Source organism: Sturnira hondurensis, unplaced genomic scaffold, assembly GCF_014824575.4.
Source record: "Sturnira hondurensis isolate 20B ecotype Veracruz unplaced genomic scaffold, ASM1482457v3 Scaffold0018728, whole genome shotgun sequence".
Lineage (NCBI taxonomy): Eukaryota > Metazoa > Chordata > Mammalia > Chiroptera > Phyllostomidae > Sturnira > Sturnira hondurensis.
The window spans coordinates 1,236,454-1,258,777 of NW_028091359.1; the positions used below are offsets into that span (position 1 = coordinate 1,236,454).

At 37.6% G+C, this 22,324-nt stretch overlaps 1 protein-coding gene across 5 annotated transcripts in view; it reads left to right on the forward strand.

The window, feature by feature from the left end:
* ACACA (acetyl-CoA carboxylase alpha) overlaps nucleotides 1-22,324 on the forward strand; it is a 229,585-nt gene that overhangs the window by 1,554 nt on the left and 205,707 nt on the right. For 3 of the 5 annotated variants that reach the window (XM_037070311.1, XM_037070313.1, XM_037070308.1), the window contains 2 exons: nucleotides 11,844-11,890; nucleotides 14,686-14,938. In XM_037070311.1, the coding sequence (XP_036926206.1) occupies nucleotides 14,712-14,938 (227 nt within the window). In that variant the 5' untranslated portion in view covers nucleotides 11,844-11,890; nucleotides 14,686-14,711. Of the gene's footprint in view, nucleotides 1-11,843; nucleotides 11,891-14,685; nucleotides 14,939-22,324 lie in introns of those variants that run through there. The other 2 variants (XM_037070309.1, XM_037070310.1) reach the window with 1 other exon arrangement.

The window sequence follows — 22,324 nt, forward strand, 5'->3', positions numbered from 1 at the left end:
TTGAGTGCGGGCCTGCGAACCAGACGATCGTGGTTCCATTCCCAGTCAGGGCACATGCCTGGGTTGCAGGCCAGTTCCCAGCAGGGGCCAGTTCCCAGCAGGGGATGCAGGAGAAGCAACCATACATTGATGTTTCTCTTCCTCTCTCCTTCCCTTCCCCTCTAAAAATAAATAAATAAAATATTTTTAAAAAGAATAATGAACAAATATTGTAAAGTGGGCATATGAAAGGTGTCAGTGGCAAAACATTAACTTACGAAGCCATCTGTGTTGTGTTACAGAAGTTTTTAAAATTTACCAGTGCAGAGTAGAAATACATCAAGCATAAGATTTAATTGTTTTTAAAATGGGAGGAGAGGTTGGGAAATGGTGACATTTAGCTTCAGAGAACTTGTAGTTCAGAAATGACTAAGTTATGCCAATGAACTGGCAGTGTGATAGAAAGCCAACCTCAGAATTCTCTTGTCTGATATTGACCTCTCTAAGGGCTGTTAACAGGTTCAGGTATAGTTCGTTATGTAAAATTCTATTCCCTTTTGAATCACTAGGAAAACATTTTGGCTGTCAGACTAGTTTAACAGGTCTGGGGCTAGTGTTTTTCTTTCTTTAAAGAAATTCATATATGTATATAAAATTTATCTATCTATCTGTATATATATATATATATATATATATGTGTGTGTGTGTGTGTGTAATCCTAATAGTTTTGGTTGAAGAAAGAAGTAAATAAAAAAAATAAAAATTGGGCCCTGGCTGGTGCAGCTCAGTGGATTGAGTGCGGGCCTACGAATCAGATGATCGCAGTTCGATTCCCAGTCAGGGCACATGCCTGGGTTGCAGGCCAGTTCCCAGCGGGGGACTCACAAGAGGCAACCATACATTGATGTTTTTCTCCCTTTCTCCTTCTCTTCTGCTCTAAAAATAAACAAATAAAATATTTTAAAAAGTTGGTGGAATAATACATTGGAATTTGGTATTTCTAATTGGAGGGGTCTTTTTACAATTCAGAGAAAAAAGTTGTTATGTCATTATTTAAAATGTTCTTAGATATTAATAATGATAGGAGATATGCATCAAGTTCATTGTTTTAAGTTCCAAACCCTTAAAACAATAAGGTTATGAAGAGGTGAATGAACACTAAAGACTCATTGGCTGAAAAAGATTTCTTTAACTATAAGGTGACTAGCATTTTTTTTAATCCTCACCTGAAGATTTTTTTTTCATTACTTCCAGAGAGAAAGGAAGTGGGAGGTGGGTGTTGGGGAGGAGACATAGAAACAGAGGGAAAGGGAGGGAGGGAGGTAGAGAGAGAGAAAAGGAGAAAGAGAGAGACATTGAGACCTTGACTAGTTGGGGCACTCCAGTACATGCCCCAACTAGCTTTTGAATCTGCAACCTAGGTATGTGCCCTGACCAAGAATCAAACCCGAAACCTTTTGGTATATATGAGGTGACGCTACAACCAACAAAGCCATACCAACCAGTGCTAAGGGACTAATATTTTTAAAGGAAGTATTCATTGAACTTCTACTCTAAAAGATTATTGCTTAACTGTTTTTTTGTTTGTTTCATTATTTTACAATTTAGTGACTATTCACTACTTTACTTGACTCTAATGGCTTATATGATGATGTTATTAGATAGGAAACTGACAAATAGTGTCATAAGGACATTGCACTTACACAAGATATATGCATCTGATTAATAGAACATAGGTTTTTATGAGTTCAGCCAGTCCACCTTAGTATCCATGCTCTAATAATATAGTTCTCTTACCAGTTTGTTATTGAAGCTACCATAAAGCCATCTAGTCTCAGGAAGTTTAAGCAAGTGAAAAGTGACTTCAATACAATAAGAATGTTGAAGGGCCTTACCCAAAGTTTGGTGGCCCCAGTTGGTTTGGTTATGTTATTTGGGACTTAGGCTCATTCCATTGTTTTCAGCATGCTGTACTCACCCTCCCTTATATAAGGAACCACAGTAGCGTTTACCATCATGTGACAACAGGAATTAAAATTGTATGGCAGTACTAGTTATAAAGTGATAAACCCAGAGAGAATAAGCTTGTATAAATGATTTGTATCTTTGCTGATTCCCAGTCAGGGCACATGCCTGGATTGTGAGCCAAGTCCCCAGTAAGGGACGTGCAAGAGCTAACCACACATTGATGTTTCTCTCCCTCTCTCCTTCTCTTCCCTTCTCTCTAAAAATAAAAATAGATAAAATCTTAAAAAAAATAAATGATTTGTATTTTTGAAATGATAACACAAATTTTGAAAATTCTGAATGAGTTTGTGGAATTTTTGTAGCAAGTTTTCAAATCTGTCCTTAGTCATAGAAGTTGGTGTACATGTTTATGTATGTATTTACACACATGCCAAATTGAGGGGATAGTCGGTTGGTAGGAGCTTCATTAGAAGCTGTTTTCGAGTTTAATAAGAGTAATATCAGTAGATTAGCACCAAGAGCATAGATGGCTGGTATGTATTTTGTATGTCACCATTTAGTGTTATTCCTGGCCCTGACAAGGCAAGCTGGTTAATTTCCGTTTGATTCCATCTTACAAAATTTAAGAATTTAACTGAACTTTTAGTATTGGAATGTACCTTAGGAATTTTATATTCCAATTTTCCACTTAATGTGAGAATATTTTATCTGTACTCCTGTTGAAAACTTCCAGTTAAAGGCAGTTTATCATCTCATCTGACACATCATGGGGCAGCTAATTTTTGAGAGTTTGTCATTATTTTCAATGTAAGGCCTCCCTAAAATGACACCAGATGTTGCAACTCCCAAGAGGATTAGGAATTTTTGCTGTAACCTGTAAATTTCTCCAGCTCCATATCTCTGCCACGTAACGTAAATGCCTTAACACATCTAGAAAACTAAGGGGTAAAAATAAAACACAATAAAAAAAGAACAATGTGCATTCAAAGAAGAAATTGTTTTTATCCTTGTGACTCTTTGGAAGATAGCCGACACCCAAATCATGGCTCCAGCTTTTTCTAAATGCTGTTCTATGAAAGATTACGAGGGGGAATTGATTCATAATCCCAAAGCTTAGTTTTTTAATTTTTCTTTTTTCTTTATTTTCTGTTGATAGAATCTTTATTGTATTTTTTCCATTACCATCTAGTTTCCTTGTATCCCCTTTCCCCCCAGCAATCCCCACACTGTCATCCATGTCCATGAGTCTTCCTTCCTTTTTTCTCAATCCTTCCAAAGCTTTTTGAATTCCCAAAATGGCTTTTTTCCTAGAGGCCTTTAAATGTTTCTAGGGAATAATATTTGAAATAAACCTGTGGTTCATGTCTCCTAATTTTGTAACTTAAATGTTTACTAGAATTCCTAGCCTTTATACTGCATTGTTAGGTGTTGGGGTGGTAGATTTAAAACAGTTGGAGGAGATAATAACTTTTCTCAGCTTCATTGAGGAGATAACAGAGTCAATTACACATATTAATAAATAAGTGAATGTCATGCTAGTTATCTGCTTAAATGCTCAGGCAGATGTGAGATAAAGGATCAGAGAGTTGGCATTAATTGGGTACAGCTTTTTATTGAACTAATTTAAAATCTTCAGTTGCTGATATATAAGTAATACATGCACATAGTTTAAAATTTTAAACATGAGAGAGAGAAAGCAAATATGACAAAAGCATATATAGTGACATTTTTGTCCTAGCTTTGTCTCATAGCCAGCCAGTTCCCTTCACCAGAGACAAGCAGTGTTACTAATATCTTATAGTTTCTTAACAGGAATGATCAGACATATTAATTTAAATTTATTGATTTAAAAATAATTATTAGATATTTTATTCATAGTCAAACAAATGCTAATATATTCTCTCCCCATTTCGCCAGTTTTTTATACAAATTGTGCATACGTTACATACTGTTCTTTACCTTTTTTTTTCCCCCGCACTTAACACAGTGATTTTTTGACTCATGTGCTATGGCACTCTGGTGTGCCACGGAATTTTTAAAAATGCAATACCTGACTATTTAGTCAGGAGCGCTGGCCTCTTTTCCCTTAGATTGTCAAATAAAAAAATGACAACAGTAGCCATCTGGTGTGAATGAATCAAAATTGTACCTACTTTCTTTTGTTAGTTTGGCAAAAAAAGTATTTTTATTTGTATACTGCAGAATTTTAGTAATTAGTTTATGTGTGGCATGAGATGAAAAAGGTTGAAAATTGCTGCCTGACTCCAAGCTTCCTTAATGTTAATATTTTACATAGCCATACTACCTTTGTCAAAACTAAGAAATTGATATTGGCTTAATACTATTAACTAAACTGTAGGCATTATTCAGATTTCCCTAGTTTTTTGTTTGTTTACTGATGAGGTTTTTTTCTGTTCCAGGTCTAATTCAGAATATCACATTGCATTTAGTGGTCATATCTCCGTAGTCTCCCTGATTTGTGATAGTTCCTTAGTTGACCTTTTTGTTTCTTTTTTTAAAAAAAATGATCTTGACAGTTTTTAAGAAGCTGTTCAAGTATTTTGTAGAACATGCCTTAATTCAAATTTGTCTGCTGTTTTTTCATGATTATGCAAGAGTTAATGGGTTTTGGGGGAAAATACCACAGGAGTGAGTCTGCTTTCACCTCAATTTCTAATGTTTTCTCATTCTGTGTAATTTCTTCAAATTGCATTTTTTCTACAGTTAATTAAAAAATTATTCTGTATTGTAGATTTTTCCTCAGATATCTAGTAATCCCTCATTGTCAACTTAAATTTAAGAGAGGAGATTGAAAAACTGGCTCATTATGAGAATGTGAGTGGAGTTTATTGACTATTAATTTCTATGGGTATTTGGTTTGATATCTTTTTTTTAAAGATTTTATTTATTTATTAGAGAGAGGAGAAGGAAAAAGAGGAGAGAGAAAGATCAGTGTGTGTTTGCCCCTCATGTTCCCCTAACTGGGGACCTGGCCCACCACCCAGGCCTGTGGCCTGACTGGGAGTAGAACCAGTGACCCTTTAGTTCACAAACCTGCACTCAATCCACTGAGCTACAGTAGCCAGGGCTTTATTCAGGGCTTTGGTATCTTAATTAGGGAACTTCAGTGTTAGTACTTGCTGTTTTTTTTCCCTTGGGCTGTTTACATTCTGCAAAGAAGGATCCTACAGTTCTTTCCATGCCCCCGGCTGCCCCCCCCTCCATTTAAACATGAGAGGATGTTTAAACATGTCCGAGGATGAAAATTGTGTAGAGAAGCCTGGGAGGTCTTACTCAATATGTTTGCTCAGTTTCTTCATTTTTCAATATAGTGTCCCATCCTGTACTGTTAATGGTATCCCCTAGTCTAGAAATCTTCTGTTTAACATTCTTTAGAGAATAACTTTTCAGTCTTTTATCAGGATCATAGAATGGCTTTAATGGCTGAGAAGAGAATCTAGCAGGGGTATCCAATCTTTTGGCATCTCTGGGCTACACTGGAAGAAGAGTTGTCTTGGACCACACATTAAATATACAAACACTAATGAAAACTGATGAGCAAAAAAAAAGATTCTAAGTAAATTTATGATATTTGTGTTGGGACATATTCAAAGCTAGTCTGGGCTGCGTGGCCTGTGGAGTTAGAGGTTGAATATCCCTGATAGTTTCTGAAACAGAACTTCAACCAGTCCTCTTTGTTTTAACTTCATCTTTTACTTCTACTTCAAGGGCATTTTGGAGATTATGTGATATAAATTGTACTGATTCTAAGTTTATCACAGATGGCTTATGATTCAGTTTTCTTAAGCTTGCATAGTCATTTATTACTCTTCTTTCTACTTTCCAAGAAAATTATTTTAGTGTTGTCTCCCCTGAATATTTTGGGGATCTTTTTGTGAACTGTGCCTTTAAAAAATTCCTTTAGTTTGGTTTTAATGAGAATTCAGGCAGGAATAAAGTGGATATGTGTTTGACCCACTATCTTTATCCAAAAGTTTGGCAAGATTTTTAAAATAATTTCTTGAAAGATGCAGAAGTGTGCACCAGCTTCATCCTTGGGATGTATTCTTATCCCTAGGCTGAGAAATTAGGAATAAGACAGATAGTTATACTATCTTATTTTCTCTGACAAACAAACAAAAACAGGAACAGCCCTGGCTGGTGTGGCTCAGTGGATTGAGTGCTGGCTTGTGAACCAAAGGGTTGCCGACTCGATTCCCAGTCTAGGGCACATGCCTGGGTTGCAGGCCTGGTCATAGGTAGGGAGCACGTGAGAGGCATTGAAGTTTCTCTCCCTCTCTTCCCCCCTCCCTTCCCTTCTCTAAAATAAATAAGCAAAATCTTTAAAAACAAACCAAAAAACCAAAAACAAACCAGAAAATATCCAGTTGGCTGTTGAAGAAAATGATCTCAAACTCTTAAAACCATTCAGATCTAGTATTTCTCATAAATCCTTGTTTTGGATGTGATAAGACAGCAGCTATAAAGCCTTCCCCAAAGGTCAACTCCATTCTTTGTCCTTTTTCTAGAGAGAGAGGTCTTAACTAATTCATGGCAAGGCTTTAGGGATCTCATACTCATATGCAAACAAAATTTTGTGTGAGGGTAAACTTTTGTCATGAAAGGGTCCATAGCTTTTATCAGATTTCTGTATAGTGCCTTGACCTAAGAAAGTTTATGAACCATTGCTTTAGGTACTTAATTCTCTGCACTTGCTCTCTGGTGAGGACATAAAGTGGAATGAACAGGAGAGTGAGGATTAATTGACACAACTCACAATAAGATGTTGATATCATTGTATATATGTAACTGATAAAAATGTTTACAAAGCAATACAACAAAAAGTTGCAGGTTTGATTCCCAGTTAGGGCGCATGTGGGAGGCAACTGATCGATGTTTCTCTTTCATCTCTCCCTCTCTCTCCCCCTTCTTCCCTTTCCCTTCCTGTCTCTCTGAAATCAATAAGCATATTCTCTGGTGAGGATTTAAAAAAATGTCTGTACTACCCAAAGCAATCTATAGATTCAACACAATTCCTATCAAGATACCAGTGGTGAGCTCTGGCTGGTGTAACTCAGTGGATTCAGCATGGGCCTGTGAACCAAAGCATTGCCAGTTCAATTCCCAGTCAGTGCACAAGCCTGGGTTGTGGGCCAGGTCCCCAGTAAGGGGTGCACTAGAGGCAACCACACATTGATGTATTACTCCCTTTCACTCTCTCTTCCTTCCCCTCTCTCTAAAAATAAATAAATAAAATCCAAAAAAGAAAAAAAGATACCAATGGTGTATTTCGTAGGACTAGAACAAATATTCCAAAAATTCATAGGGAGCTACAAAAGACCCTGAATAGCCATGGCAATCCTGAGAAAGAAGAACAAAATTGGAGGCCATAGAAATCAAAACAGCATGGTACTGGCGTGAAAGCAGACATGTAGATCAATGGAATGGATTAGAGAGCCCAGAAGTAAACCCACACCTTCATGGCCAATTAATTGACAAAGGAGGTAAGAACATACAATACAATGGGGTAAAGATAGTCCATTCAGTAAATGGTTTTGGAAAATTGGACAGGTACACACAAAAAATGAAACTAGATCACTTTCTTACACTATGCATAAGAATGAATTTAAAATGGATTAAAGACTTAAATATTAGACTTGAAACTGCAAGGGGGTGGGTGGGGCAGAGGACAGCAATGGGGGGAAATTGGGACAAGTGTAATTGAACAACAGTAAAAATAAATAAGTAAATAAAAATTCCTGGAAGAAAACACAGGCAGTAAAATCTCATAGTAATGTTTTTTTTCTGACACATTTCCTCAGGGAAGGGAAGCAAAAAGGAAAATAAACAAATAGGACTACATCAGACTAGATGTAGATTTATAGATTTTACATCAAATCTATAAAGAACTTACACAACTCTACACCAAAAAAACCCAAAACAATCCAATTAAAAAATGGGCAAAGGACCTAAATAGACACTTCTCCAGAGAGGATTTACAGATGGCCAATAGACATATGCTGAGGTGCTCAACATCACTAATCATCGGAGAAATACAAATTAAAACCAATGTGATAGCGCTTCACACCTGTCAGAATGGCTATCATCAATAAATCAACAAAAAAGTGTTGGCGAGGACTCACGCCAACATGGAGGCATAGGTGGAAACACTGCCTTCTCCCACAACCAAGTTTGAATACAGCAAAGGTTTGGAGAATGAAGACACAGCCAAAAAACAGAAAATTGAATTATATGGAAGTCCCACAACAACTAACGGTTCAACCGGGAAGGTAAGAGGGGTGGAGCCAGCAGCGGAGCAGGGTCGGGCAGGAAAGATCCCCAGACCAAGGCGCGCAAGTAGCCCGGAACCAGTTTGGGTGTGGGACAGACTGATGGTGATCGCACATTCGCGCACAGTGAGACGGACCACGCAGGCCCCAGGGGGCGAACCCAGTGGAGGGCTAATGGCGATGGCACACTCAAGTGCAGTGGCCTGGCCACTCGGGCCCAGGTGACTGTGGCAGCTGTGGCACCGGCCACCTGTGGGGGCCGCCAGTCGGCAGACGGGAGGCCATTGCTCCTCCCTGACCCCGCCCCCACACACAGCGTCACAACCCAGCGACTGAGTTGCCCTGCTCTGGTGAACACCTAGGGCTCCGATCCTGCTAAGTAACAAGCACTAACATCCCAAAAGATGGCGTAAGAAGAACTCAAAGTCCCAGAGCCGATAACTCTAAGTGAAAAAGAAATAGCGAACCTCTCAGACACACAGTTCAAAACACTGGTGATCAGGATGTTCACAGAACTGGTTGATTATAGTCACAGATTAGAGGAACATATGAAGGCTAAAGTAATTGAAATGAAGGGAGATGCATAGGAAACCAATAGTGATGGAAAGGAAACTGGGATTCAAATCAATGGAATGGACCAGAGGGAAGAACGAAACATCCAACCAGAAAGGAATGAAGAAATGAGAATTCAAAAAAATGAGGAGAGGCTTAGGAACCTCCAGGACATCTTTAAACGTTCCAACATCCGGATTATAGGGGTACCAGAAGGGGGAAAGAAACAGCCACGAGTGGAAAACGTATTTGAACAAATAATAAAGGAGAACTTCCCCAGTCTGGCAAAGGAAATAGACTTTCAGGAAATCCAGGAAGCTCAGAGAGTCCCAAAGAAGTTGGACCCAAGAAGGAACACACCAAGGCACATCATAATTACACTAGCCAAGATTAAAATGAAGGAGAGAATCCTAGAAGCAGCAAGAGATAAGGGGACAGTCACCTACAAAGGAGTACCCATCAAGACTGTCAGCAAATTTCTCAAAAGAGACCTTATTATAGGCAAGAAGGGGCTGGAAAGAAGTATTCCAAGTCATGAAATCCAAAGACCTACAGCCAAGATTGCTTTATCCAGCAAAACTTTCATTTAGAATGGAAGGACAGATAAAGTGCTTCTCAGATAAGGTCAAGTTCAAGGAGTTCATCATCACCAAGCCCTTATTATATGAAATGCTAAAGGGACTTATATAAGAAAAAGAAGATGAAAAAGATGAACAGTGAAAGGACAGGAAACTCACAGTTATTAACAACCACACCTAAGACAAAAGCAAAACAAGAGGACAGCTAGATCAGGAGTGGAACCATAGAAATGAAGAACACATGGAGGGTTAGCAACAGGGGAGAGGGAGGAGGAGAAGGGGGGAGAAGGTACAGAAAATAGCATAGACAGTAGGTAGAAAATAGATAGGTGGAGGGCAAGAATAGTGGGGGAAATATAGGATCTAAAGAACTTGAGACACATGGTTATAAACTAAGGGGGAGAGAATGGTGGGGGAGGGAGTGTGCGGGTGGAGGGGAATGAAGGGGTGGAATAGAACAACTGTAATGGTATAATCAATAAAGTATATTGTAAAAGTAAAAAAGTATAAAGTAAAAAGTAAAGTATAAAGTAAAAGTATAAAGTAAAAAAGTGTTGGCGAGGATGTGGAGAAAAGGGAATCCTCATTCACTCTTGGTAGGAATGCAGATTTATGTAGCCACAATGGAAACAGTATGGACTTTCTTCAAAAAATTAAATATGGCCCTGGCTGGTGTAGCTCAGTGGATTGAGTGCGGGCCTGCGAACCACACAATCGAGGTTCGATTCCCAGTCAGGGCACATGCCTGGGTTGCACGCCAGTTCCCAGCAGGGGATGCACAAGAGGCAACCATACATTGATATTTCTCTCCCTCTCTCTTTCCCTTCCTCTCTAAAGATAAATAAATAAATAAATTTTAACCAAAAAAATTAAATGTAACTGCCTATGACCCAGCAGTTCCACTTCTGGGACTATATCTGAAGAAACCCAAAACACTGATTTGAAAGAATATATAAACCTGTGTGTTCACTTAAGCTTTTTTTTACAATAGCCAAGATTTGGAAGCTGCCCAAGTGTCCATCAGCATATGTGTGGATAAAAAAAAGCTTTGGTACATTTATACAATGGAATACTACTTGGAAATAAAAAGGAAGGAAATACTACCTTTTGCAACAGCATGGATATACCTGGAGAGATTAATGCTAAGTGAAATAAATCAGTCAGAGAAAGACAAATACCATATAATTTTACTCATGTGGAATCTAATGAACAAACAAAATAGAAACAAAATCATAGATACAGAGAACAGACTGACAGCTGTCAGAAGGGAGGGGGATTGATGATTTGGGTAAAAAGTAAAGGGAGTAAGCAAAAAAAAAAAAAGCCCTTTATAGGCAACAGGTGTGGTGATTACCAGGGAAAGGGGGGTGAGGGGAAAGAAGGTCAATGGAATAATTGGTCATGGAAAGGAGACTTGACTTTGGGTATTGAACACAATACGGTGTACAGATGATATATTATAGAATTGTACATCTGAAACATAATTTTATTAAAGAGTGTCACCCCAATAAATTCAATAAAAATTAAAAACAAAAACAAATCTATGGCATTCAAGGATCAACTGTGCTTTTTTTTCCCTTTCTTTTCTCTCCCCACCCCACCTTCTCTACCACAATTGTGGGGAATAATGTTAGCTCAAACTACATAATTGCATAAATCTTAATTTTCCAGTTAACATACCTGCACTGTTCCCAATCTAGTCACTTTCATTTAGGCTCTTCTCTTAAAAGTTCTGAATTTTGCTCTCTAATAAGTTGTTTCCTTGTTTTCTTCTCCACCCTAAACCAGGGGAACTATGTCAGTCCACTGTGGAACTTAATACCCACGTCTCTGGGGCTCTACCAGCAATTCTGTGGTAGTAGATCTGGGGTAGAATTTAGACCTACTAAATATGTTTTTAAAAAGCTCCACAGTTTATTGTTACAAATACTCAAAGCTGAGAATTTCTACCTTGGATACATTTAAATTGCTGGGCCTAGAAGGAAACCTAGGATTTGGAAAGTAGCTAAAGATTCCTTAGTTCCTTCGAGTTTAGGGACTTAATATAATGGGAGAGCTGTCTTCTCCCTGGCTTTGTGGGTGGGTAGAGCCATTTGGAAACGTCCTCACTGCCTGCCTGAGTTGTACAGAAACTAGTGGTTTTCTTCTCCCCGCTGCCTCCTTTTTGTGGAAACATTGGGAGTCATAGGGTTAGAATGTGTTCATCCAAGTATGCAACTGGATATCATAATCTTGGATTATTGTTTGATACTTTCATAAATAATAAAGTCTTTGTGCAATGTTTTTGATTTACAGATTTAAAAAATAATAGTTAGACAACTGAACTTTATGCTTCAAGTTAAATAATAGATTTGACCAGAAAAATCATACTTCAAACATTATTAGTTTTATATTATGCTGAGCAAAACAGTTATTGATCAGATTTGAATTTCTTTAAAAAAAATTACTCCAACTCTCTCTCCCTTTCTCTTTTTAGTTCTTTTTGGAGGTGGATATCTGCTCAGACAGTAAGAATCATAAGAGGTCAGTTACAACTAATGCTCCTTCACGTTTTCAGTGTGATAAGATTTATGTTCATATGTTAAAATGCTAAACTGTAGGCTTTTACGTTAAAAGTTGCCTTCCACGAAAGAATATAGGCAGGTTTTGGGGGGATGACTTGAGTGCATGAGCCCAACAGGAGTAGTATTCCACCACCTTTTCTCTTTAATTCAGGACTAGAATCAGAGGAAGTGGGACAAGCTGTGGAGTAGCTTCTAGAGTGTCTGGACAGCTACTTGGTGATTTTCCACACGTGACCTCTCTTTTCTGGTGGTTATAGGCTTGTGTGCCTGGGACTACCATTCAGCAGAGTTGCTGGTTGGCAGACAGGCTCTTTAGCTGTTGATACTGAGCTACTTCCATTCTTTGCAACCCTAGAGGGAAGGCTGCCTTTATGTTCTTCTTAGCTAGGAAAGGAAAGATTGAAGCTGACCTTTTGGAGCCTTTCATTTATTAGTCAATCCTTTCTTTTTCTTCTCCCATCGAATCAGAGAAATGCTTCTTTCTCATGAATTTTATATGTTAGTAGTCACCTAAGTTTGTTCAGACTATAAGGTACAATGTGGCCCTGAGTACCTTATTTTTCTTGTGAAGAAGGCAGCCATTATTTTCCATTAGCTGAAATGGACTTTTATGGATGTGTTATTCTTAAACTTGATTATGCACTGCTCTAACATGCGAAGGAAGTAGCCTTTTTGCTGTTGCGCCTTCTGGTGTTTGGAGTGGCCAGTCTGTTAGAACTCCTCCCTCCCTTGCTTCCTCCTTCTCTCCCTGTTTACTGTCCTTTCTTTCCCCACCCCCCTCTTTTTAAATGATGTAGTTTTATTAATGGTTGTGGAAGTAAACCTCTTTGTAAAATTTGGATACATTAAATTTTTCTTTGTTTTTTAAGGAAACCTAATTTTCCAAGGGGGAAATGTGTAGAAAACTTAGATGTCAAGTTTGCATGATAGTTTATATTTCATTTTAGTTTTAAGCATAAGAGTTAGCCTAAGTAATCTCCAACTCACTTTTTTAAAATATTGATTTAGAGAGTGAGCAAGGAAGGAGAGAAAACAAAACACTGATTTGCTCTTCTACTTATTTATGCATCTGTTGGTTAATTCTTACATGCGCTATGACTGGGGATCGAACTCCCAACCTTGGTATCAGGACTACATTCTAACCAACTGAGCTACCTGGTCAGGGCAACTCACTTTTAAGAAATGTCAGTAGGTATTTTTTAGCATTCTTGGAAATTTGTTATTACTACTTCATTTTTTCAGCACAGTGGTTCTTAAATTTCAGTAAGACTTGGTAAAGTGGCCCGTTATTGGGCTCCATCCTGTAGATGCTGATACAGTTCGTTGATCTGCGGTAGGGTCCAAGAATTTGTACTTTTAATGGAGTCCTAGGTAATACTGCTCTGGGTCTAGGGAACCACATTTTGAGAACCACTGTTCTAGCATTACAAATACTGTTTTATCTTTATAAATGAATAAGCCCTGCCCTGGCTGGTGTGGCTCAGTGGATTGAGCACCAGCCTGCGAACCAAAAGGTTGCCTGTTCAATTCCTGGTCAGGGTATGTACCTGTGTTGGGAGCCACGTCCCCAGTTAGGGGCATATGAGAAGCAACCGCACACTGATGTTTCTCTCCTTCTTTCTCCATTCCTTCTCCTCTGTCTAAAATAAGTAAATACAATCTTTAAAAAAGAAGAAGCTCTGATTCACAAATTACAATATATAAAAATAATGGTTAATATATAATTTTAACATGTTTTATGGTAATTCCTAAACATTTTTTCCTAAATCTTGATGTCAAAGAACATTACACTTTTATACCTCAAACTGATTTACAGCATATGAAATTTATTAATACATTTCTTATTATGTGTTGATATATCAAGTCTTAGAGCACCTGAAAATAAAGATCAGAAATCATTACTTCCTGAATTAAAATTGTTGGTTAGGCCACAAGCTGTTTAATAGTCAATTGCTGTGTAGTTTTAAAATTTTTCTGTAGGAACTTTGGAATGACAGAACAGATTTATTGATTTTAATTTAATAGTAGATTCACTTTCTTCCTATCTGTGTCAGCACGTTAGAGCCAAAAGCAGACATTTTGGGGGTGAATTATGTATTTAAGAAAAATCTCATGGGGAAAAGTAAAGGTTTTTTTTTAATTAAAAAATACTCATCTGGAGTTTGCTGTAAAGTAAACCAACACACATGCACATAGTATATCTTATGGTATATATATATATACTTATACATGTATAAATATTTTATGAATATATCTATACATAAATGTGCTTACATAAAATTCATAGCTTCTCAGTACAGTGTTTGGAACCAGATGTTAGTTATGTAATTGACTGGAAACACCAAGTGTTTCATGAGCACCACCCTTCCCAAGGTCTTACCACATTCTCACCAATACTAATAACTGAAGTTACAATATTAAGGCAAGCAGCTTTGACCTACTGGAAAGGTTTCTAATTATCTTTTGAACATCACCAAATTGGTAAAGAGATTGGGAATGGCTTAAAGTTTCTTGGCAAGATTTCTTTGAGGAAAAGGAAATGATTTTTGATTTTTTAGGTAGAGTTACCACAATCTGGATTTTCCTCCTTTGTGAAAAACAAAGGCCCTGAAACAAGATAGCCAAGGAAACGAATTCTCAAACTCTACCTTGCCTCCAAGTACAAGCTGTGATGTATTAGGTATAACCTGTGGCTATCCTCAGGCATAGGTTATTATCCATAACCTGGTTTTTCACTCTTCATTTTCTCCATAGCTCTGAGAGCTCATTTTGAAGAAATAATGGATGAACCATCCCACTTGGCCAAACCTCTGGAGCTGAATGAGCACTCCCGATTCATAATCGGTTCCGTGTCTGAAGATAACTCAGAGGATGAGATCAGCAGCCTGGTGAAGATGGACCTACTGGAGGAGAAGGAAGGTTCTCTGTCACCAGCTTCTGTCAGCTCAGATACACTCTCTGATGTGGGGATCTCTGGCCTCCAGGATGGCTTGGCCTTACATGTGAGGTGAGAGGGAAGTTTAATGTTTTGCTCGTTTAATCTGTTGTATTGGTTTTACTGAATTTATTCTGAAAAGAGCAAGACTAATTTTAGGGAAGATTGTTTCACTTTTTCCTTTGTCACTGGTCATAGAGCTTTGATGAGTAAGTGGAAAATGATGTATTTTGTCTGGAGTACAGTTTTTGAAAGTATCTTTCCCTAAATGTTCTCTCAACCTTTGTGGTTCTTTCTGTGTACTAGATCTTTTACTGAGCTCGAGAGAATACAGTTAGATTGAGGAATTTCCGTTTCTTTTCCACTTTGACTACCATCATTGTAACTATCTTGATGATCGATAGGACTTTCGCAGGGGTGGGCAAATTTGTAGTAATCTTTTTTCCTCATGTCAAGAAGTTATATTTTCTTCCTGGCAGGGCCAGTAGTCAATAAGGAGCTGTGGTAGGAACCAAGGGGTTGTTTAAATAAGAATTTTCCTTTTTCTCTAGAAACACAATTCTCTATATGTAATTGAGAATGTCAGTAGATAGTAACACTGTAGTATTCTTATTTGTTGTTGTTTGACCTGTGTGTGATGTACTAACCTTTGGTTGTTTGCTTTGCATTTCTTGTATGAAAGATTCTGGATTAGTAGTTCTTGGTTTTCACTGTACAACAGAATCATTTGGGGAGCCTTAAGAAATGAGCCCCTGCACTGGCTGGTGTGGCTCAGTGGATTGAGCACCAGCCTGTGGACCAAAGGGTCAATGGTTTGATTCCCAGGCAGGGCGCGTGCCTGGGTTGTGGGTCAGGTCCCTGGTTGGGAGCGTGTGAAAGGCAACCACACATTGATGTTTCTCTCTCTCTTTCTCCCCCTCCTTCCTGTTTCTCTGAAAATAAATAAATAAAATCTAAAAAAAAGAGGAAATGAGCCCCATCACCACAGATTCTGATTCACTTGCTAATTAATGTCTTGGCTTGGAGCTGGGGCAGTTTTTTTTAAAGCTCTCTAGGTAATTCTAATGTATAGCCAGGGTTTAGATTATAGGTCTACCTAGATAAACTTAAATTAGGGTGAGTATTGCTGTTGTTATTATCTTGGTGCTTCTGCTATTAATGGATCATAAAATAATTCAGCTCCTTTTTATATATTCAAGATACAGACTCTAATCTAGTAAAAGCCCCTGCTGGATCTGGCTGAATATGACTGTCCTGCTTTAAGGTTCTTCCTGGGGCTTTGGGGTCTTTGCTTCTTAAGATTTTACTTAGTCATTTCTAGAGAGAGGCAAAGGGAGGGAGAAAGAGAGGGACAGAAACATCAATGTGTGGTTGCCTCTTACATGCCCCCTACTGGGGAACGTGGCCCACAACCCAGGCATGTGCCCTGACTGGGAATTGAACCACTGACCTTTCAGTTCACAGACCAGCGCTCAACCCACTGAACTACACCAGCTAGGGCCAGAGAATGATATTACAAGACAGTTTGTAGTTGGCCTAGTTATTGCCAATTCATTGTCAAAATCGATGGCTCTTATTGCAAAGACTGTGATGCCTGAGAATTTGTTTGCAGGCCCTACTTTTGCAAAATTATGCTCATAGTTTGTGGAGAAGCTATGGATTGAAGTGTGGTCAGCAACCTGGGAAGGAAACAGTGCCAATTCCCACTCACTTCTCAGCTATTTAATGTTTCAAAACAGAACAAACTTTCTTCGTTGATCCACTTCTTAAGTCATTTGTGAATATTGTATCTTTGGGGATAATTTAAGTTGAGTCAAATTTATCTGATATTGGAGAGAACTCTTGTGACACCTGCCACCAATTAGGTATGTGACCACATCAATTTGTGGTGCTTCTATGGACCCATTTTTGTCATCTATAAAACTGACTATGTTGGTTCAGATACTCGTTTTCACTCTTTGAATCCAAAGTTAGGTAGAGACCCATTTAGCTTCCTGAAGAAATAGCCTAATCCTTCACAGATGAAATAGATTAAAGGGACAGGTACATTCCTAAGAGATGTTAACTGGAGGTTACCTAAAACCAATGAAGTCATTGCCACAGTGTAGGATGAGAGCTGGCCCCTCAAGTTGAGGGCTTGATTTTAGGTGCAAAATGAGAATTCTGTGGGAATGATGGATGGGCTAGAATAGAAAAGAGGTTTTTCCAAAGATGGAGATGACTTGCATCACATATTTTCTAGAGTACCAATGAAAGACTAGATGGATCATTTTCTATGCTTTATGACCCAAACATTTGAAAAATAACAGTCCAAGAAAGTTATAGCTTGTGGGAATATACAACTGTGCTTTTTATTTGTAGATAAGATTAGCTAGGGGTTGATATATCTGCTAAGTTGATATATTTCTGAACTTTATTATTAATATTTAATTGAACAGTTGAAAAGAAAGACCATTTAAGAATGAGTGTGGACATGTTAATTTTTGTAACTAATGTATGATTTTATAGCATATAATAAAGCCATTTAGTTTTATGGATATTGACATTTTCTCCGCTCCTTGTGGGATGCCATTTGAGGTCAGATTGTTCTGCATACTTACAATGCATTCTAAATCCAGATCACCCCACATTATCAATCAAAGATTATAATCAGTTTTGTCAACTAGTATGCTGAATTCCTGGTTGAGGTCCAGTTGGAATCACGTTAGTCCCACAGTTGGATATTTTAACCCTTAAGGTATATGATTTCTTTAACCCTTTTTAAAATCTTTAATTCTTGGTGTAGTATTTGAAACTTTATCTCAGTTTTCTCTTAAATGTCTTAAAATATATACCCATAATGTCAAGTGGCCAACATTTTATCCTTAGCAAGCATGTTTGGGTAGTGACTTCATTTGAAAGCAATCTGTGATTGCTGTTATATGTATATACATAAATATAAGATAAGCTTTTCTGTCCTGGCTGGTGTAGCTCAGTGGATTGAGCGCGGGCCTGCAAGCTACACGATCGTGGTTCGATTCCCAGTCAGGGCACGTGCCTGGGTTGCAGGCCAGTTCCCAGCAGGGGACTCATGAGAGGCAATCATACATTGATATTTCTCTCCTTCCCTTCCTCTTTAAAGATAAATAAATAACATTTTTTTAAAAAGATAAATTTTTCTGTTGCTGGGGTTTAAGACAACTAGTTGCTGCTTTGGAAGGGGAGAGTGNGGATTGAGCGCGGGCCTGCAAGCTACACGATCGTGGTTCAATTCCCAGTCAGGGCACTTGCCTGGGTTGCAGGCCAGTTCCCAGCAGGGGACTCATGAGAGGCAATCATACATTGATATTTCTCTCCTTCCCTTCCTCTTTAAAGATAAATAAATAACATTTTTTTAAAAAGATAAATTTTTCTGTTGCTGGGGTTTAAGACAACTAGTTGCTGCTTTGGAAGGGGAGAGTGATTAAGTTCATTCAGAAAGAGCTCCTTGAAGATGAGTTACATTCCTATCTCCTTTCTGGTCTAGAAAGAAGAATACTTTACTTTTTGATATATCCTAAAATTCATGGTTATAAAAAAGTCATATAAGACCTTCATCCATAGGAAATAATGGTGATGAGGTGAGATTCAGAGAGAATGTGTGAGTGGCTTTTAGCTTCTGCTTCCATTGGGTCAAGAAGTGAGTTAAGGGGACAAGAGTAGTGACATGATTTGATCAAAAGCTATAAGGGATAGAGCTTTTTAGTGTTAACCGTCTGTGTTTGTGTTTGACCTGGAAGGAACAAGGGTTCTCTTTCCTTTTTAATGTCTCACTTTAAACTCCTGATTTCGAAGTCATTTCATTTAAATCTGGTGATGAAGGTAAACTTAAATAATACCGGCAAGAGCTTTTGGAAAAGTAAAATGTGCCATACTAGTGTATGTCATTATTTATTAGAGAGGAGTCCTTTTGTGAGGTAAACATTTTGGACTGGAAAAACCTCTTTAAGTCTTTTGCAAATTAGAGCTTAAAACTTGGAAGTTTAGATTTGAAAAGCTTTTGATTACAGCAAACATTGTCTGTCATTGTTACAATTCAAATGTTGACATTAGAAATGTTCATGCCTGTAGAGGATTTTTATGAGTTTATTTGAACCAAGACTGGCAACAATTGCCAGGAAGCAATATCTGAAATGCTTCAATGAATGACAGTTTCACAGGGCTTTTTTAAAATGCATTTGAAATTAAGGAGGGAAGTAAGAAGGATTACATGAGGATGGGAGGAAGCGGTGGTTGAGGAGGATTGGATTAAAGATCCTTAACAAGAATATGTGCTTTCTTGAGAGTGATTGCATGTATTTCAAAGGGGTATTAACCTAGGTGCACAGACAGTGGACAGGGCTTGCTTATGGCAAAGATGGACCTTTTACTAAAAAAGTTGTGTGCCTGGGGCCTGACTACCCCACCGTGACCTGCCCATTTAGGGTTTATGGTCAGATCACCCAGAGAGGTTACTCTCTGTAGAACCCTTTTTTGCCCCCTAGAATAACCACTGCTGAGAAGACAGGAAATTTTATTTCCCCATTCTGTCTTTTGGCTCATCTCTTTCAATTTCTAAGAGGGGAAATAAATAATAAAACTCACTGTAGTTTTGAGTTTATATTTTGGCTTTACTTATTGGTTGGCCTGTAAGGGTGTTCTTATGTTTTGACTTTCTTAGTATTTCTCATTTAGTCTCCCTGAGCTTTCTCCCTGCAACAGCTCCTCCAACTCTGTTCTCAAAGCTCCTTCCTTGAGGTTTCCAGTTGCTATGGTGCCCCAGAAGTGAGTGGACAGAGAAGGACATTATGAGATCTGCAACTTGGTACTCTTGCTGAGTACAATAGTTTTTTCTATCTCCAACTCACCCCTTTCCATTCAGAAGACAGAAGCTGGCAGTGTATGTATTATAGTCTCCAGAGTTTATTCTGTAAATCCACCTAATTTTAGAAATGAAATTATGAATGTTGTAAGTCTGCCTCAGGACAATGTTTATTTATTTATTTATTTATTTCAAGATTTTATTTATTTATCTTTAGAGGGGAAGGGAAGGAGAGAAGGAGAGAAATATCAATGTATGGTTGCTTCTTGTGAGTCCCCTGCTGGGAACTGGCCTGCAACCCAGGCATGCGTCCTGACTGGGAATCGAACCGCGAACATGTGGTTTGCAGGCCCGCGCTCAATCCACTGAGCTACACCAGCCAAGGCGAGGACAATGTTTATTTTATGTGATGCATTCATTTCCCCTTTTTTTCTTTTTGTTAATATAAATTTACAAATGAAGTTTGCATTTACTGCTTAAAAATTTAAGAAATTATTACATGTGTAAAAAAGTTGGATCCAAAATATATAGAGACCCAAAAAGTATAAAGAAAGAAATAAAACAATCTAGAATATGATCATTCATTGATAACTGCTATTAATATTTTATATGCTTCCTTTTAGTGGTTTTTACCCATTAAGGATAAATTTCACTAAAGAATATACACATAGATGATGTTATAGTGAATATAAAACTCTGTTTCCTGCTTTTTTCACATAATATTTTCTCATGCCATTAAAAACATTTTATAAACGTAATTTTTTAATTTAGTTTTTTATTATGAAATAATTGTAGAAGAATTGACAAAGACACCACAAAGAGTTTCTGTGTATCCTTCACTCAGCTTTCCCTAATATTAACATTTTTCCCTAATCAAGGTACATTTATCTAGAATTGTCAGATATAGCATATAAAAATGTAGGACTCCCAGTAATTTTGAGTTTCAGATAAACAGTGAATGATTTTTAATATAAACAATTAAATACTGCAGGTACTGCATGAGACATATGTATTAAAAATATATGGTTGTCTAAACGCCATGCTATATACCTGAAACTTAATTATTGGTTTTCTGCAAGGCTTATTAGCATCTTCTTTTTATGCTACACTCTCTCGTTTGACCTGTCTTAATTAATGTGAATATCCATAGCAACATTATTCGTAATAGCCACAGAGCGGAAACAACACAGTATCCCTCAACTGATGAATGAATAAACAAAATATGTTTTGTTCGTACAGTGGAAAATTATTTGGCCATAAAAAGAAATGAAGTACAGATACATACTGCAACACTGAATGCATCATGCTAAGTAAAAGAAGCCAGTCATAAAAGATCATATATTATATAATTTCATTTATATGAAATGTCCAGAATAGGCAAATCTGAAAAGGCAGACTTTAGGGCAATGAAAATATTCCAAAACTGATTGTGATGATAGTTCATAACTATGTGAATATGATAAAAAACACTGAATTATGTACCTTAAGTGGCTGAAATAAATGGTATATGAATTATATCTCAAAAAGGTTATTAAAATTTTTTAAATGACTTTAGCAAGGTCAGAGGCTGTACAATCCATATACAGAAATCACTTGTATTTCTATACACTAGGTAGCAATGAACAAGCACATAATGAAATTAATTTCATTCACAATGGCATCAAAAAGTATAAAATACTTAGGAATAAATTTAACAAAAAAAGTGTAAGACTTGTACATTAAAAATGATAGGACATCACTGAATGAAATTAAAGAGCTCAATATGTGGTAGAGAAAAAGTAGGTTTATAGTTGTGAGTATGCCAAACAATTTATTCTTGCATTATTTATTAATTATTGTACTATTTTCCATACGAACAACTGTAAACCTACTTTTGCCCCACCCTGTAAGTGGAGGACAGTCTGTGTTCAGAGTTTGGGAAACTCAATATTGTCAAGATGGCAATTTTCCCTAAATAGATTAATAAATTCATAGTCCATTTAAAAATCAGCAGGCTTTTTTTTTGTCTTTCTAGAATTGGTGACTCGATCCTAAAATTTACATGGAAACCCAAAGGATTTAGAATATACAAGACAATTTTAGAAAAGGGGAGCAAAGTTGGAAGAGTTATACTCCCTGATTTCAAAACCTAGTTATCAAGGCCCTGTGGCATTGCTGTAAGCATAGGCATATACATCAGTGGATTTTAGAGTCCACAACTAAACATTTTTTTATATATGGGCAATTGATTTTCAAAAGAGATACGTCCTTGATTCAAGATTTCTCTGCTTGGAAAAGCCCCAGTGTAAGACAATCTCTTATAGTGTGTGCTGCAGTATAACTCAGACTGCACTGCAATCAAGCCAGCCAATGCATCACTGTCTGCCGGATAAACTGCTACGTCATTCTTGGTGCTTGGCATGTTACAATGCTGGGATCAGTGTGGGCTTCTAGTTGGATTTTGTGCCAGGTATGTGTCTCCTTTGGACACTTTATAGTAGATTAAGAGGGGGTGCTTTGAATTTAGAGAAATGAATGTGTGGCTTTTTATTTCTTGCGTTCTAGTATTACATAAGGATTGTAAGCAGCATCCATAAAGATTAGAAAACTCTAGCTCTGTTTTTGGATCTGGATATGCTGTGTTGGTGTTTATTTGTTTT